Genomic DNA, 18,403 nt, shown 5'->3' on the forward strand with positions numbered 1-18,403 from the left:
TAGGAGAAATTGTACACAGAAACAGCAACATTATGTTGCTCTTCTTAGCAATACAATGATCCAAGACCATTCAATAGACTCATGGTGGAAAATGTCATTCACATCCAGAAAAAACAAAAACAATAACTATGGAGTCTGAATATAGATGGACACATACTATTTTCATTTTTTGGGGTATTTTTCCTTTCATTCTGTTTCCTCTTTTATAACATGACTAATGTGGAAATTTGTCTACATGTATAACATATCAATTTCCTCACCATCTTGGGTAAAAGGGAAGAGAAAGAAAAAGAAAAACTTGGGATTCAAAATCTTATAAAAAATAAATATTGAAAACAATCTCTACATATAATTGCGGGGGAAATACTATTTACACAGGAAAAAAAGCCAATGTTACATGAAGAATAGTTGAAGGAACTAAGGTAAGACAAGATTATGGGGAAGAGAGGAAAGTGATGGATATTTCTGATTGGATCTAGCAGGCCTATGAGGCTAGTTTGGAATGATTGTGTTCTTAGTGAATCAACACAGCTTCCTAATGATCATCATTTTCCTTTTCAAACTGTCCATCATTCAATAAGCATTTATTAAGTGTCATACACAGTATTAGTCCAAACCCCTACTCTTCTAGAGGAGGAGACTGAGGCTCCATGATTTGACTGAGGTCACACAAATATTAAATAGAAGCTCTAGGATTCCCCCATGAAGTGGAAATCCAAAGGCTAAGAGTGAGTGAAGAGAGAGTCCTTTCAAACTGTAAGACTCAATGATAGGGACAACTAGGTGGCTGAGAAAATAGAACACTGGCTCTGGAGTCAGGATGACCAGAGTTCAAACCAGGTCTTAGACACTTGACCTGTCTAGTTAATGTTGGGTTAGATAGATCAGGTAGATACCAAAGATGGAAAGCAGCCCTATAAAAAGCCTGGTAGCCCTTACCCCAGCAGACTAGTCTTCCCTGAATGCTCTAAGAAGCTGTGGCATGCACAGCAGTCACACTTGGGTAAACCATTTTGGCAGATGGACTAAATCAGGTTGAAGGTAATCAAGAGGTCTCAATCACTATTGTGAGTTGGGGGATGTCTACCCCAAGGACGTGAAGACTTTCTCTGGAATAGGCAGATGAGAACAATTTGTTGCAACAGACATGAAGGGAGGTAAAACAGGTGTTGTGGAGCTTAGAACTTGATTAGACATTGAAGATACAGTGTATGTATCTTTATGTAACCAGTAAATAAAAAAACACATATAACTATGTTTAGCAGAACCGTTGTGTAAAAATTTTGATGAAAAATAGGCTTTCATTCTTCCAGGTTTATATAAATGAGAATGGTTATTCAACCAGTTATGAATTCATCTAATTGGACTAATATCCAGCCAACATTTTGAGCCAGCACCAGTCATCTTGACTTTGTCCTGTTACTGAACAATGATGACTCTGGAAGAATGAGCTAACGACTTCATACAATTCCAATTTACACATGAATCAAAAAAAGACTTAAAATGGTAAATACTGAATAGAAAGCATCTGTTCAAGAGATAGGAGAGAGACAAAGAACTTAAAAGAACTGACTCTAACTCTGATCAGAGTAAAAATTAGAGATAGGAAGACAGGATAAATAGAATAGAGGTATTTATCAGCTGCCTGAGGGATGCCATTTTATGGAGGATGGGATTATGAGATATGAACAGAAATGTCCATGAAGACATTTTCAGGAGGCATCTAACTCTAGACCAGAAAGAGAAACACCCGAAGGGCATTCTTTTTTTTCTTTTGTAATGCCGGAGAAACTGAGCAAGATAAAGATGAGAGTATTTAATGATTTATTAAATGGAGAGATATACGAGGATCAAATGGATCCATGGTTTGGTCCCAGGGCTGAATGAGACTGTTGTCTCAAAGAATCCAGCAGTGAATGTCAGATACAAAATAATTTTATAGGGTTACAAGAGCAATGTCATAATTGGGAAGGTACCTGGACGGAGATGACCTAATGTGGGGAGGCACCTAGAATGACATAATGGAGGGAGGTACTGGAGAGGCTCCTGTTATTCTAATGATGTCTAAAATGGATAAAGACCTTTATCCCATCAAACATTAAGAGGGAATGATTATAGCCTGAGGTCTAAGATATAAAACCTTTATCCTAACTTTAAGAGGGAATGGTTATAACCTGAGGCAGAGTAACTGAATAGGACAATTAAGGAAACTGGGTCAGGACATTACATAAAAGGGAACTGTGGTACAACACTTTATTTAATAGTTTCCCTAGTTATGTTCAAAACAATTTTTTTACATTTGTTTTTAAGATGTTTGAGTTCTAAGTTTTCTCCCTTGTCCCCACCTACAATTACATGTAAAGTTATATAAAACATTATATAAAGATTTCCATAAAAGTCAAGTTGTAAAAGAAAACAGATCTCCCACCCTAATGAAAATAAAAATCCTCAAAAAAATTCAGTTAAAAATAGATAGACTAATTGAGGATGCTTCAATTTATATACAAATTCTATCAGTTCCTTCTCTGGATATGGATAGGATATCGATTTTTTATCCAGTCCTTACAAGTCTCTAAGCACAATTTAGTGAGGACTCGCTTGAGGGTGTGGTTCATTTTCTCCACCTTCCCCAAGGCCTGAGGACACCTGGCAGAGTGGAGGTGGTAAGTGATTTTAAGTGCCTTGGCTACAACTTGAGTTACCTGAGAAATAAAGGCCAGCCCGTTATTACTAGGTAAACAGCTGGGCAAGCCAAACCCTGGCATGATCTCCTTCCACAAACACTTAGATACCTCATGGGCCTTTTCAGTTCTGGAAGGAAAAGCTTCTACCCAGTTAGTGAATGTGTCAACAAACACCAGAAGCAACTTGAAACCTCTACAAGGGGGCATATGCACGAAGTCTAGTTGCCAATCCTCATCGGGGTAAGTGCCTCTGAACTGGCTTCAGGAGAGCTAGGGGCTTAACAGCTTCCTCAGGATTCCCCTGGGCACAGACTGGGCAGGCCTGGCAGACCTCCCTGATTGTGTCTCCCAGCTTGTGGCCAGTGAAAATGCATTTTATCAAGGACTGGAGAGCATTTCTCCCCGGGTGTGTTGCCTGGTGCAGACCAGAGATCAGTTTCCACTGACTTGCCTCTGGCATTAAGAGATGCTCTGAGGGCATTTGAAACCAACCAGAGGGAGAAAGGGTGAACCCCCTTTCCTCTGCAAGAGCTTTTTTTCTGTGAACTATAGGAAGGAGTAAAAGAATCAGGGAGCTGAGGAATTAAAGATGCCATCAGTGGCGAAAGGGCAGCAGCTTTAGCAGCTGAATCTGCAAGCCCATTTTCCTTAGCCTTAAGTGAATCTCTTCTGATGTCCTTTACAGAATATAACCGAGACCTCTCTGGGTTCATGGATTGTGATCCCTTTAAGAAACTAATTTGTGATTCAGATTACTCTCAGCTCCTCCAGTCTGATGCATTATCAGTTCAGGAACCCTGCACCTTTGATTCACAAATCCTGGTCAAAAACATCTGTTTGATTCCAATAGGAGATCCAGGTTTGTCCCAGCCCCCGACAGGATCTGAGCCAACTTGGGACTCCACCCACGGGCCCCCTTTAACTAAATCTCTCATTGTAAAAGGAGCCAAACTAAAACTCTCTCTTTGCAGAGGTTCCAAACATATCAGCTATGCCATATTTGACAGGGGACTCTTGAAAGACCACTAGACCTCATTTAATTCCCTACTCTTGCACCAAATCCTGTGGGGGTTTCAGGGGAGCTCCATTTTGACTCCCTGATCCCCGAACCTGACACTAGAATTCATTTAACTCCCTGACCACTAGAAACCTTAATTTCATTTGGATACCTCAAATCTAAATCTCATCATGGACAGCTTGCAATAGGCACAGAATTTTCCCCACATGTTTAATAGGAGAGTTTTTTGCTGTCAACAGGCCCCTTTCTTTCCAAATAGGTCCATGATCATGTAAAATGTCAAAAGCATATTTGGAGTCAGTGTAGATGTAGACTCTCATTCCCTTCCCCAGTTTTAATGCCCTGGTTAGTGCAATGAGTTCCAATTTCTGAGCAAAAGTCCCAGGAGGCAATGGCTTAGCCTCCAGAGTGCTATGAAGAGATACCACAGCACAGCCTACTTTTCTCTCTCCATTTTCAAGAAAGCTAGATCCATCTGTGAATTATTCCCCATCTGCGTTGTCAAGGGGGATCTCCCTTAAGTCAGATCTGCTGGAGGACAGAATCTATAACTTCCTCGCAATTATGGACAATCTCTCCTGGCTGAGAGATGTCAGGGAGAAGGGTGGCAGGATTTAAGGTGTGACAGACTCGAAGAGTTAGGTCAGGGATATCTAGCAGGAAAGCCTGGTACCTAGCAAGCCTCTCACTTGAGAGCTACTGATGCCCTTTGGCTTCTAGAATACTTTAGACTCTGTGGGGGGTAAAAACCTCTAATGGAAGACCCAAGGTCAGTTTGGAGGCTTCCTCAATTAAAAGGGCTGTGGCAGCCACTGCTCTGAGACAAGAAGGCCATCCTAAGGAAACTGAGTCCAGCTTCTTTGAGAAATAAGACATTGGGGGGAAAAAAAAAGAGAAATAAGCCATTGGCCTGGGATCAGGTCCTAGAGGCTGGGTAAGGACTCCCAATGCCTGCCCACACCTCTCATCATAGAGTGAAAGGTTTCTGTGAGTCAGGGAGGGCAAGAGCAGGGGCAAAGGTTAGTTTGACTTTCAGGGTTTCAGGACTGCTCAGGGCCCAATTCAAGAGGAAGATTGTCGGGACCTTGAATAGAATCATAGAGGGGTTTGGCAATAATCCCCAAATTGGGAATCCAGATCCTGCAGAAGCTGGCCATTTCTAGAAAGGTTCTCAGCTGTTTCTTAGAAGCAGGGTCTGGGAGGCTTAAAACAGCCTGCTTCCTCTCCTCAGTTAGAGAGCAAGAGGTGGGGGTAAGATTGTATCCCAAATATTTGACAGACTGGCAGACAATGTGGGTCTTTGGTAGGGAGAACCTGTAACCTCTCAAGGCTGGGAAATTTAAGGTCTTTACGGCCACCGTCAGAGACAGAAGTCGGGCTGCGGAGCAAAATATCATCCACATATTGGATAAGACTGCTGCCGGACAATTCAAGGTCTCTCAAATCTTTAGCTAACGCTTGCCCAAACAAATGTGGACTATCCCGAAAGCCTTGAGGTAAAACAGTTCAAATTAGCTGTTGTGGGAGCTCCTCTGGCTTAGCCCATTCAAAATGGAACCTGTTCTTTGCTCGTCTCCTTTTCTTGCTATAATGAGCTACATGTAAATAATCACTTAGGTACCTCTGTATTCCTGTCGATTTCTAGTAATTGGAGGAGGATATTTTCAGCTGTCAGCCATCTAGGATTATAACAGGGAGAGTGGTTATCTGTTTAGTAACTGTTTAAAGGCACCTCCTTGACTAATTTTGAAACAGTTGCTGAACCAATCTTCTATCACTCTCTCCCACTCTTTTGCTGGCTTCCAATTGTTACTAATTACTGTAGGGTAGCTACAGGGTATCTCTTTTAGATTATTTTGTTATTCTAATTGCTCCATTGAAAGTCCAGTTCCACAGATAGACTTGGCACCCCTAGTATTCCTCCAAACGTCCTTGAAGCGCCTAGGTCTCTCTTCCCGATATGCAAACTCCTCTCCAAGAGATACTTTGATTCCTGCCTAGAGAGGAACAGAAGGAGTTTAGAGGCTAGTCATGTTATTCTGAGAAAGAGTTACAAGGCTTGAATTATATCTCCTCATCCTAACTTCCCTCCTCTCCTCCATGTATTACTGTAGTTATAATACAATATTTTTTGATTTAAGCCATCCCTGGTTGATATTCTTTAAAGGGGGAAAAATACTCCAAACTTACATCTATAAGCTTGAATCCTTCTGTAAAATGCTATTACACACACACACACACACACACACACACACACACACACACACTGTGGATGTGGAGTAAACATTTATTCAAGCAGAAATCAGAGAAGTTACATAGGTTAGAATATTTCAGAAAATAGTGAATGAACTTTCCTATTGGGAGCAAGATATCTCAGCTATCTACTGAAAGACATTCTAATCTCTTCCAGGAGAAATTCCTGTAAGTCTCACTCTTAAAAAATAATAATAATAATTAGGGAACAATTATATTATTTAAATGAAAGAGTTTGAAACCAGCCTGGAACCAGACCTCTTGGAATGCCAGGTACTTGTTAAGAATAAGGTCCAAGAGAGACTTACAAGAACTGATGCTGAGTGAAACAAGCAGGGCCAGGAGATCATTATATACTTCCACAACAATACTATATGATGATCAATTCTGATGGACCTGGCTGTCCTCAGCAAATCAGTTCCAATAGAGCAGTAATGGACTGAACCAGCTACACCCAGCGAAAGAACTCTGGGAGATGACTAAGAATCATTACACTGGATTCCCAATCCCTATATTTTTGCCTGCCTGCATTTTGGATTTCCTTCACAGGCTAATTATACAATATTTCAGAGTCTGATTCTTTTTGTACAGCAAAATAACGGTTTGGTCATGTATACTTATTGTGTATCTAATTTATACTTTGGTCATCCTGCCCTCTGGGGGAGGGGTGGGGGGAAGGAGGGGGAAAATTGGAACAAAAGGTTTGGCAATTGCAAATGCTGTAAAATTACCCATGCATATAACTTGTAAATAAAACGCTATTAAAAAAAAGAAGAAGGTCCCGGAAGAAAGATGGTGAGTTGATCCAAATTTCTGTGTCAGAATAAAGTGGCATGGATGTGGAATGTGGTTGCTCATAGATGATTAGAGAGCACGAATGATTGGGGTCTTCCCTGTAGACACAAATTCTATTAATAACTGATACTTATATGTAGAATTTCATCTGGACCTTAAATTCTTTATTGCTGTTCAGTCTTGTCTGACTCTTCCTGCTCCCATTTGGGGTTTTCTTGGCAAAAACACTGGAATGGTTTGTTATTTCTTTCTCCAGATCGTTTGACAGAGGAAACTGAGGCAAACAGGGTAGTGCTTGCCCAGGATCACCCAGTCAGCGTCTGAGGCAGGGTTTGAACTCAGGTCGCCAGATCCAACACCAGCCGATATGCAGGTATCACTGAGTACTTAGAGGGATGATTATCCTCCTTTTATTATAGAGGGAAGAGACTCCAGAGAGAGTGAGCCACTATGCAGCATGTATTGGGGGGGAGGGGACGGGGCATTCCGTCCTAGATCGAACCCTCCGCCAATCTGGGATCCCGATCCAATTCTCTCCTTTTACAAATGAGGAAACTGAGTCTCGGAAGGAACGGATATGCTCAAGGTCATAATCACAACACAGTTTAAAAGTTAAAAGGAGTTAAAAAGTCGGACACTAGGCAGGTGGGTGGGGAAGGGAAGCAGCGGGAGGAGGGGTCAGAAAGAAGAGGCTTCCGCTAGGGGATGGCTGCTCCTCGGCATTCTGGGAACTGAAGGTCCTCTTGTCCTTTCCGAGCTTACGTGCGCTCCGTGACCCATCTCTTCGCACATGCGCACTGACGCCGTCGGAGGATTTCCCTCGGAGGCACTGAGATTGTCACCCGATGGGTAGGGAGGGGAGCGCATGCGCAGACCGTCGGGCGGTACAGGCTTGAGGAGAGAGAGTGGAAAGATTTAGGGAAGGGCGCGCGCACGAACCGGGGGCCCGGGCGAAAAAGGCCTCAGCGCGCAGGCGCGGAGGCGGGGTGAGGGCGGGGCGCAGTCGGGATTGAGAAGCCGGCTGCTCCGCGGAATCTCAGTGCGCGCTCGCCGATCTGCCGGTGTCCTCGCTCCTCGCTGCCCCGAGCCTCTGCCCCGCCATGGCCGCCTACAAGCTGGTGCTGATCCGTCATGGAGAGAGTGCCTGGAACCTGGAGAACCGCTTCAGCGGTTGGTACGACGCGGACCTGAGCCCCGCCGGGCACGAGGAAGCCAAGCGCGGTGGCCAAGCGCTGCGAGGTACCGGGCAGGGCCCGAGAGGCGACCGGGGGGAGGAGGGGGGGAGGGAGGGAGTGGGGGAGGGAAAAGAAGGGGAAACAGGAGATCGAGACCCCCCATCTCCTCCATCCCCATCCCATGCTTTTCCTCAGCTTCAGGGGCTGCTCGTCACCCAAGCGCTCCCCTCCTCCACGCTTTCGTCCCCCGCTAACCCCATCGCACCCTATTCCTGGGACCTCCCCCGGCCTCTGAGGCTCCTCATTTTACGAGCCCCGCCAAACCCATACTCCATCTTCCTCTCCCTCCCTCCTCCCCCACTGTCTGCATCCCAGGCTTCCCCCTAGTGCATAAGGCCTGTGCACTTTACAGATAAAGAAATGGAGGAAACTGAAAGCCCCCCATCGTGATTCCCCCATTCTCCATTATGCCCCTCTTCCCCATTATCCCCATCTGAGGCCTTCCCTGAATGTTTTAAGACCCGTGTACCTTACAGATGGGAAATGGAGGAAACTGAAGCCCCCAATCACGATTCCCCTATTCTCTATTATTCCCTTTTCCCAACCATCCCCATGCCAGGCCTTCACTGAGTCCTGGGAGATGCATTTTACTGATGGGAAAATGGAGGAAATTGAAAGCCCCCCTCCTCCATCATTATTCCATTCTCTATTCTCCCCCTCCCCTACTATCTCTAGCCCGACTCCATCCTAATAACCCCTAAATTTCATTTTATAAATGGAAGGAACCTCCATTTCCTATTATTCCCATCTCCCACTGTATCTCCTCCTTCTTTCCCTCCTCCCACCTCCAAACCACCTTCTAGATTCCAAGGCCTCTATTATGAACTATTTGATTGTATGGATGGGAAAGTTGCCCCTTTCCCTCCATTCTCTGCTTCTATCATATGCCCCTCTTGGGTTATTAGGAGTTATTCATTTTCAGATGGGGAAACGGGAAACTGGAATCATCCCTCTCCCACTCTCATCTCTGCCCTCTTCCCTTAGGTGACGGACAGTTTTATTTTATGGATCTGGAGACACTGAGAACTGAATCTTCCTTTTCACTTCTATTTCTGCCTCTACTCTGGGACCTCCCAGGGATTATAAACTGTTTGATTTTACTGATTGAGTAATTGAGGAAATAGGAGCCCTCTCCCTAATTTCCATATCTCCTTCTTCCCTGCCATGTATTAAGAGCTGTTTCATTTTATAGGTAGAGATGAGGAAAACTGAAGCTCATATCTCTCCTTCCCATTTCTAAGTGCTCCCACCAGGTCATCTTTATGGATGGAGAAACTGAATCGACCAACCAGAGATAGAAGAGGGGCAGGTTTTTCACCCCCAGAGCTAAGCCCCTTCATTTTGGGATCTGGTTTTAAGTACACCCCTTCCCAGACCCCAGAGGCAGCAATCCTGGGATCCATCACTCCATGTGGTGCATGAACTTTGAGGGAACCCTGGAGCCTTTGGAAAGAGGGTAGAGGTACCAGACCTTTGATCCAGGGAGGTTCTAGTTAGTCACAGGGCCATGTGACAATGCTGTGATCTATTTCACTGGTGAGGAAACGGGCCCAGAGAAAGGTCCAAGTGCCCAAGGTCATCCAGCCATTTTATGGTAGAAATGGAACTAGAATCCAGGTCCAGTCTAGTGCAATCACCACTCCTCAGTACAGGTTCTTTGTTGAAAAGTGGTGGTACTAGGTCAGGGAAGGTGATCCAGGCAGCAGTTGCAGCCTGACTCCCGTTATCTGGGGGAGGAAGGCTGGCTGTTAGGAAGAAGCTTTTGTCAAGGACAGTCGGCAGAGGCGGATGTGGCAGAATCCTCTGCTCACATGGGGTTTTTCTCCTTCCAGAAGACTCATTTCTATGTAACTTTGGATTACTAGCATATTCTTATGGCTTAGAAATTCAAGGAATAATTTAAGTTAAGAAGCATTTATTAAGTATTTCCTATGTGCCGGGTCCTGTATTAGGGCTAAAATAGTACCTGATCCCAAAAGAGTTCACAGACTGATGTGTTTAATTCCTGGACAAGAAAGACTGCTGGTATAGGCCTGTGTGCACCCATTGATCTTTGTCCTTGTATCATGGTTTCTTTTCACGCTTCATCAAAGGAGAGTATTATTCAAAAGGATTATTGATACATGGAGATGTAGTATTTGGAGCAGTCATTTGGTTCCTTGTTCTCTCCATTACTTCTTGTCTCCATAGCAGGTACTTTGAAGAGAGTTCTGAAAAATCTGAGGAATAATCCTGCTTTCAAAGTGGGATGTGTACGTGCATTAGGATGGGTCTGAAGTGACCTGACCAGTATTTTCCAGATGGGAGAGGCCTGAGAGTTTGCTCTGGCTGTGAGAAATTGGAGGCTGGCACCATCCATATCCCTCAGATCTGGCAGAGAGAAGTACTGCTATGATTCATTAGCCATTGCCTTGCTTGTCTTACACAGAATGGAATGGATTGCAGCTTCCCTCATTTTAATACTGAGGGTGGGGCCAGTGAGAGCTGAAACTCCCTTCCAGAATGCAAAGTCTTATTTCAGCCAAGCAGCCAAGTTATCCTAGGCAGGGAGAGGATGGGATGAATGAAAGTCTAGCTTTTTGTTCTTTAAGGCTATTCCCCTGTACCTCATTTTGCTTCAGTTTTTGTATAATGAGGGATTTGTTGGGGGGTGGGGGGGGGAGAATGACTTTGTGTGGGTTCTTTGCTTCTTGGGGGCTCTTAGTACCCAGGCTTCTACCTTGAGATTTTCTGTTCCTAATGAAAATAATTGTGGTAAAGCAAACTAGTACTTTTTGATAATGAAATATTTAGTCTTTCTGGTAAGAATTTGAATTAAGTTACTAACCAGTACTGGGTTTTTTGTTAAAGAGAAGGCTGAAGGTGTGGAATTGAAAAAGAATTTAACCCAAGCTACATTTACATGTCATCATTTCACTGGAAGGGTTCAGTTGTGACTCATTCATTCCTCTATATCTCTAGTTTTCATTGGTTCTACCCTCACTTAAATCAATGGCAGGAAATTTCATACATATTTATTACCAACCTCAGTGTGAGGCAACATCCAGGAGACTTTTATATATTTCTTAAAAGACTCTTGCAACTCTACAGGAGGAAATAATTGTTCTCCTTTTGTCTACTGCAAGACTGAATTAGCAAGACTGCTTAGCAACCTTCCAGTGAGGGCATTTGTTTTGTTTGGGAAGGGAAGGAAGGAAAAGATCAAACCTTTTTGCTAGTAAAAAAAGTTGTGTTGGAGAGGAGTGATAGATAATTTGCTCAATCTGGCATTTCCCACTTCAAAAAGTACTTTCTTCAGAATCTCATTGTATAGGTAAATCAAGTATTGTTATTTTACAGATGGAAACGGAAAGATAAAGGAATTTGCTTATTCACATAGCTAGTAAATGTTAAAGATGGGATTTAGACTCCTAAGCCCTTTATACCCTTTGCATGTGACAACCAGTGAAATATTGATGGGAGGAAGAATTGTCACTGGTAATATCAACAGATTAAATATTTACTGTGTACAGAAACCTCTATCCTTAAAGTGAATATTGGGAGCAGGGAAAACTAACATTTATGAGTAGTTCAGGAACAGTGTTCTCTGGGACAAAAGCATGTGGGCCTTAAGGGCACTCTTTCTGACCTGCTTTTCACTTGGGTCTCTTCCAGATGCTGGCTATGAGTTTGATATCTGCTTCACCTCTGTCCAGAAGAGAGCAATCCGTACCCTTTGGACAGTACTAGATGCCATTGACCAGATGTGGTTGCCTGTAGTGAGGACTTGGCGCCTCAATGAGCGGCACTATGGAGGTCTGACGGGCCTCAATAAAGCAGAGACAGCTGCTAAGCATGGCGAGGCGCAGGTGAAGATCTGGCGGCGATCCTACGATGTCCCACCCCCTCCGATGGAGCCTGACCACCCCTTCTACAGCAACATCAGCAAGGTAGGAACGGTTTGTCTCGCAGCAGACTGGATTGGTACAGTTCAGGTGACCAGAACCTCTAGAATTAGAGGCTTAGCTGAGCTGTGTTCACCAGAACAAATGACTTGAAAAATCCAGACATTCTTTTTCATATGGGTCTGGACAAATGAAAGAGGATTCTTTGGGGAATTTCCTATTGCGGTGGCATATTACTATTTATGCTCTTCTTCTTGCACTTAGAAGTGACCAGATCAGTCAAAACTCTGACCAGCTTGGATTATTCTTTAACTGGACTTGGCACATGCTCCACCACCTTCCCTTCCCCCCCTTTTTTTTGCTTAGCTGTGACTATTTACAGTTTTTTGAAAACTATTAAGAGAAGTGACAATTAATTCCTGGTTTCTATCCTCTTATTTCTTCCAGTTTCAAACAACTCTTTTGTTACTTTAAATCCAGGCATCAATCTTAAGAGGACTATATTCTAGTTTACTGTGTTTTATGGGGATTTCCTCTGTCAAATGGATGCACCCTGCAAATAATATAGATGTGTGTTTTCACTGTACTTAAACTATCAGATGAAGTAGTTGCCTACTATATTTTTAACTGATTTTTAAAAAAAGTTCTCAAAGGTTGAGTTTATATCAGTATTATAGTTTCTGAAGAGTTAATACTTAGTGTAATTTAGTGTAGTACTTTCAGAAATATTCTACAGAAAACAAGGATTCTTAGGGCTGGAGATGCAAATTTATGCAAATTGGCACCCAAGAAACATTTTAACAGGGCTAGAAAAGAATCATTGGCCTTATTTATGTAGGGCCGGGTGAGGACCTTACAAGGAATGGATTGATTGATTGGGGTTCTTTTAGGAATCTCAGAAATTCCCTTTGCCTGCCAAGAAGTTTTAAATGTGGCTATTTTGGAATCTGGGATTAAGACAAGAGTTATACCTTAGAACAAATAAGTGCAAAAAATTGGATCCTTTTTGGCTTTCTTCACTCCCTCTCCTCTGAGTCTCTGATCTGTTCTCAAACACTTAGTTGACATTAGGAAGTCAGGTCAAGCAGAGTCTCATTGATTGACCAATAATAGGTCCCAGGCCAAAGACCAACTTAGTGAATAGCAATTGTTTTTATTTTTTCCAGCAACTCCCAGATTGACATTTTTTAACTACATAAAAGAGGCCATTCTCAGTCTCATTTCTTACCTAACCTTAATCACTGATTGGTCCTTGGCTCAAACTGAGACCTCAGGGCCATCTCCAGTCATCCAGATCTTTATCTTGCCATTGGACTCAGATGGCTCTGGAGGGGAAAGTGAGGCAGGTGAGTTTGCACGACCCTCCCTCACTTCAACCCCATTCGCTTGCATGCCATGGTCCTCTTGAGAACAGAGGATAAACAACAACAATCAGAATGTCACAAATGACAATTAGCTCTTTGGGGTTAAAGAAGAGTCTTGGAGTCGATCAAATTCATATGGAATGATAGAGTTCTTTGACCTTTTTGATGAGAAATTAATGTATATCTCTAGGACCGGCGCTATGCAGATCTTACTGAGGATCAGTTGCCCTCTTGTGAGAGCTTGAAAGACACCATTGCTCGGGCTCTTCCCTTCTGGAATGAGGAAATCGTTCCCCAGATCAAGGAAGGAAAACGTGTTCTGATTGCAGCCCATGGCAACAGTCTTCGAGGGATTGTCAAACATCTTGAGGGTAGGTAGATTTGCAGTAGGAGACTAGAGCTCTGGATGTGGATTGAAGGGGTGAGATAGAATTTTGTGAGGGACCAGTACATGAAGACCTATGTTAAGTGAAACCTTTAAAGGAAGAGTGATGTAGGGCAGTGCCTTCAAAGGTACATAATAGTCTTAATAAGCTTAAAAAAAAAAAAAAAAAGCCAGAACTTTCAGAAGGAAGAACTAAATTTACTATGGCGCCATGAGATGGGCTAGCCTTTTCAGTTCTGAGTCTTGGGCTCTTCATTTGTAAAATGAGAGGATTCATTTCAAATTTTTGTTCATTCATTGTTTGGGACTCTTTTTCACCCTACGGGAAGCTAGTTTTCATGCTTTGTCCTTTCTACTTTTGCAACATCTCATATATCCGATCCCAGTTTTAGACACCCACATACAGTCACCATCTTGGTCCAGGTTCCCTGTTGCAATGACTTAAATATCTCCCCCCTACAAAATCTCCCCCCCTCCTTAATCTATCCTCTACATACTTGCCAGTGGTTTTTCTTAAGCCAGGGTCTGACCATATTACTTCCTTCAAACTTCACTGGCTTCCTGTTGCCTCTAGGATCAACTCTGAGCTCCTTTGTTTCTGCCTTTTAGAGACCTGCAAAGTCTAGTTTCCAGCCCGATTTTACCTTGTGGCCCTTCCTGTATTTTGCACCCAGCCACACTGGTCATCTTTCTCTTCTCCAGCCTTGGCACTCGGTTTCCCTCTTCCCTTATCCATCACCACCTCTGGTTTCCTTCCCAAGGCCCTTTGGGTTTGCCTTCCATTTACCTTGACTATGTAACAGTTGATTGCTTGGTGGTGTTTTCTTTATAAAGGTTGCTCCCTGAAGGTAGGAACTGTCCTTTTTTAATCTGCTGTATTTAGTTAGTGCAGTACCTGACTCACAGTCAACATTTGATAAATACTGATTGACTCCTTCAGCTTCCCTTTCTCTTGAACCTCCTAGAATTACCTCATCTTCTTTCAAGATTCACCTTTTTTTACACAAAACATTTTCCGATCCCTGCCTCAAATGTTAGTTCTCTCCCTCCCTCTCTTAACCTGACTTTTGTATTAGTTTATATATACATACCAATGTTTGGCTGCAGCCAAAGTTCACAGGTGACCAAAAAAAAAAAAAAACACATACAATTTTCTCCATAAAATGTAAGCTCTTCAAGAGTAAGATTTAATTCATTTTTTTGCGTTTCCCTAAATAAATGAGTGGTTGTCAATTGAGTCATTGGTATGTTAGGCCCTGTGAGAATTAAAAAAAAACAAAAACAAACCTGTTCTCAACTCTAGAATTCTACTGAAGGAAACCTGGAGGGGAGAGACAAGACAAAAATATATACAAGAATATTCTAAGGGATATTGAAGAAAGTGGAGGGCTAATATTATGGGGAATGGAGGGGAAGGAGAAGAATCATTATTTTCCTTCATTGAGGCACTGGCACTTAATTTTGGCCTTGGATGAAAACAAGGATTCTTAGGGTTGGAGATGCAAAAAAAAAAAAAAAAGGCAAAAGACAGTCCCTGTCCTCCAAAAGCATATAGTCTAAGGGGGAACCAATATACAAATGAGCTATAAAGGGAAGGTGCTAGAATGAAGACATTTGGGAAAAGCTTCCTGTAGAAGATAGGACTATTAGTATTTGAAGGAAACCAGGTAATCACTAAGTAGTGATGGAGAGCATTCCAGCCAGAGAAAATGCCTGGTGCCAAGAGGTGAAGTCTTGTTAATGGAAGAGCCACTTAGGTCTTTGAGGAAATTACTGCATCCACTAGATCTGTTTCCTTTGCAAAATGAAAGGAGCTGGACTGGATGCTTTTAAGATTCCTTTCAGCCTCTAATTCTGTATGGGGGTATTTTTAGGTCTGTCTGAAGAAGCTATCATGGAGCTGAATCTGCCCACTGGCATTCCCATCGTGTATGAGTTGGACAAGAATCTGAAACCCATCAAGCCCATGCAGTTCCTTGGGGATGAAGAGACTGTTCGCAAAGCCATGGAAGCTGTGGCAGCGCAAGGCAAAGCCAAGAAGTGAAAACAGGCTAACGGGCCCAGCCAGCAATAGCCAGGTCCTTCCCTTCTCACTGTCTCCACTTCTCTCCCCTGCCTGCTCCACACACTGACCATCGCCGTAGGGAACACAACGCATAGCTGCAGGTGGGGGACTGATGGTTCCTTTTCTCATTTCTTCCTATTTCAGACCAATTTCTTTCTCTCCCCTGCCCCTCCCCTCAAGCACATTAGTCAAAATGCCTCCTGGGTGATTTGGCTCAGTAAGAACCTGTTAGGGGTTATAGGGACTTAGTAAAAAGTGACCAAGGTGGGGAGTTTGAAAGAAGCAATTGTTTCAGTTAATCCTATGAGCCAGTTCTGCCAGTAGGGCAGCCCTCTCAGGGGCTGTTGTAGGAAGCTGCCTATAACCCAGGTGGTCATTTAACAAATCATGAAGTCTTGTTTGAATGTTTCCTCCATATCCCCAAAAAATTGGATCTGGGAGGTAGATTATGTCATGTTTTCTTGTTGCATTTACATTGATAAAGGACCCTTCCAGAGTGGTTATTAGTGGCTTTTTAAATTAAACTGTCCCACTTGGTAGTCATCAGTCATCTCAAGCCACATCACAAGAGTTCCTTGACTTTTAAGGGGTGGCCAAATATATCCTACTGTATTTTATAGCCCTGCTCTTCTGGGCAGTGAGATGTCCCTAAATCATGTTGAAATGTGTTTCTAAGTATTCCATTGCCTTTCACCTCATGTCCAATCACCTGGGTACTCAATCAATTTTAGCATAACTGTACTAACCCTGCCCCTCCCCCCCTTTTTTGTTGTTCACTATAATAAAGGAGTGATGTGCAATACTTCTGTGTGCCATGTGGTGTCTCTTGTCTCCCAGAAAAGCCTTAGCATGAATTAACCCTCTTTTCATCATTCCAGGCTTCATTTATTTTATATAGCAGATTATGGCTTTGACAGTCTCTGGACCTGCAAGTCTCATAGCTTGCCCTTAGCAGGGCTTTGACCTGTTTGAGATAAAATGCAGAGATTTTTCCTTTTGATCCCTTGTTCATTAAACAAGAAATTTAAACCCCAAGTGAGAAATAATATAAATGTTACTAAACCTCTTTTTTTAAATTAATTTGATTAAAGTTAATTTATTTTCAAAACATGCATAGATCAGTTTTCAACATTCACCTTTGCAAAATCTTGTTCCAAATTTTTTTTCCTTCCTTTCCCCTCACCCCTTCCCCTAGATGCCAGATAATCTAGTATGTTAAAACATGTGCAATTCTTCCATACCTATTTCCAATTATAGTACACAAGAAGAGTCAGGTCAAAAAAAGGAAAAAAATGAGAAAGCAAAATGTAAGCAAACAGTAATAAAAAAGGTGAAAATAGTATATTGTGATTTCCCCCACCACCACCATATTGTGATTTGCACCCCCACCCCCTTACCCCAGTCCTCTTTCTGGATGTAGATGGCTCTATCACAAGACCATTGGACTGTAAGCCTTTCTTAAAGTGAATTTTGGAGTTGGGATCTCAGAAGCTCTTCATTTGAACAGAAATCCTCCTTTAATCTTGATAAATGATGTTATCCAAGTCTTGCTGGAAAACCCTAGAGATGGGAAGGCAGCCCATTCTAGTTTGGGAAAGCTTTGATGGCAAGTATAAACATAGTTTGAAACTAAATTCTGTGTTGACTTCCACCCCTTGCTCATTATTTTGCCCTCTGAGACTAAGTAAAAAAAGTAATTGTTCCTCAATTCTAGACTATAAGTAGAGAACTGACAGATTAATCAATGTCCAACTTGACACACATCCTAATGTACCACATAGTTTTTATTTCTAGGTGTTTTACCCCTAGAATACATGGCACAGTAGAAAAGCACGGGCCTAAGAGAGTCAATGAACATTTATTAAGTGCCTACTAACCATATATGTCAGTCATTGTGTAGGCAATGGAGGAAAGTAGAAGATGGTTCTGTTCTTGAAGAGCTCAAATGGGGAGACAACATGCAAACAACTATCTTGTACAAACAAGCTACAGGATAAGGTTGAAACAGTAACAGTTGGAACACTGGAATTAGAGTTGGAAGAGATTTCTTGTAAGAAGCGAATTTTAGCTCTTCTTATGGAACTTATGGAAAAGTAGATGGAGGGAGGGAGAGTATTCCAAGTGTGGGTGATAACCAGGGGAAACGCATGCAATTGGGAGGAAGAGCAGGGAATTAATATTTTTGTTTTTTTAGAGGAACAGAAAAGCCAATGTCATTGCACTGAATTTGGAGGAGTATCAATTGTAAGAAAACTATAAAGAGGTTGAAGGTTGGGGTGGAAGAGAGATAGGAAAAGGTTATGAAGGGCATTGAATGCCCAACAGGATTTTAGATTAAATCTGCAGGTAATTGAAAGGGAGCCACAGTTTATTGTATAGAGTTGGCATGGTCAGACCTATCTGCTTTAGGAAGATTGCTTGAGTTTACCAATGACATGGTGATTCCAGAAGGTATTTCAATGCTACCAATCTAAGATCTAATTGATGAAACAAGCCATACCCTCAAGAACTTGAAGGTTAATATGCCATGAAACAACTTGAAGGATAATAGTATCTAGTATGTTAAAACATGTGCAATTCTTCCATACCTATTTCCAATTATAGTACACAAGAAGAGTCAGGTCAAAAAAGGAAAAAAATGAGAAAGCAAAATGTAAGCAAACAACAATAAAAAAGGTGAAAAAAGTATATTGTGATTCTTCTCCCCCCCCCACCATATT

At 42.5% G+C, this 18,403-nt stretch overlaps 1 protein-coding gene across 1 annotated transcript; it reads left to right on the forward strand.

Annotated features, from left to right (window-relative positions):
- Nucleotides 1-7,734: 7,734 nt before the first annotated feature.
- Nucleotides 7,735-16,485, forward strand: PGAM1 (phosphoglycerate mutase 1). Its single transcript, XM_051981803.1, has 4 exons — nucleotides 7,735-7,989; nucleotides 11,640-11,914; nucleotides 13,424-13,604; nucleotides 15,493-16,485. The coding sequence occupies exons 1-4, from the start codon at nucleotides 7,851-7,853 to the stop codon at nucleotides 15,660-15,662; spliced, it is 765 nt and encodes a 254-aa protein (XP_051837763.1). The 5' UTR covers nucleotides 7,735-7,850; the 3' UTR covers nucleotides 15,663-16,485.
- Nucleotides 16,486-18,403: the final 1,918 nt, after the last annotated feature.

The sequence above is a fragment of the Antechinus flavipes genome, chromosome 2 (assembly GCF_016432865.1).
Source record: "Antechinus flavipes isolate AdamAnt ecotype Samford, QLD, Australia chromosome 2, AdamAnt_v2, whole genome shotgun sequence".
Classification (NCBI taxonomy): Eukaryota; Metazoa; Chordata; class Mammalia; order Dasyuromorphia; family Dasyuridae; genus Antechinus; species Antechinus flavipes.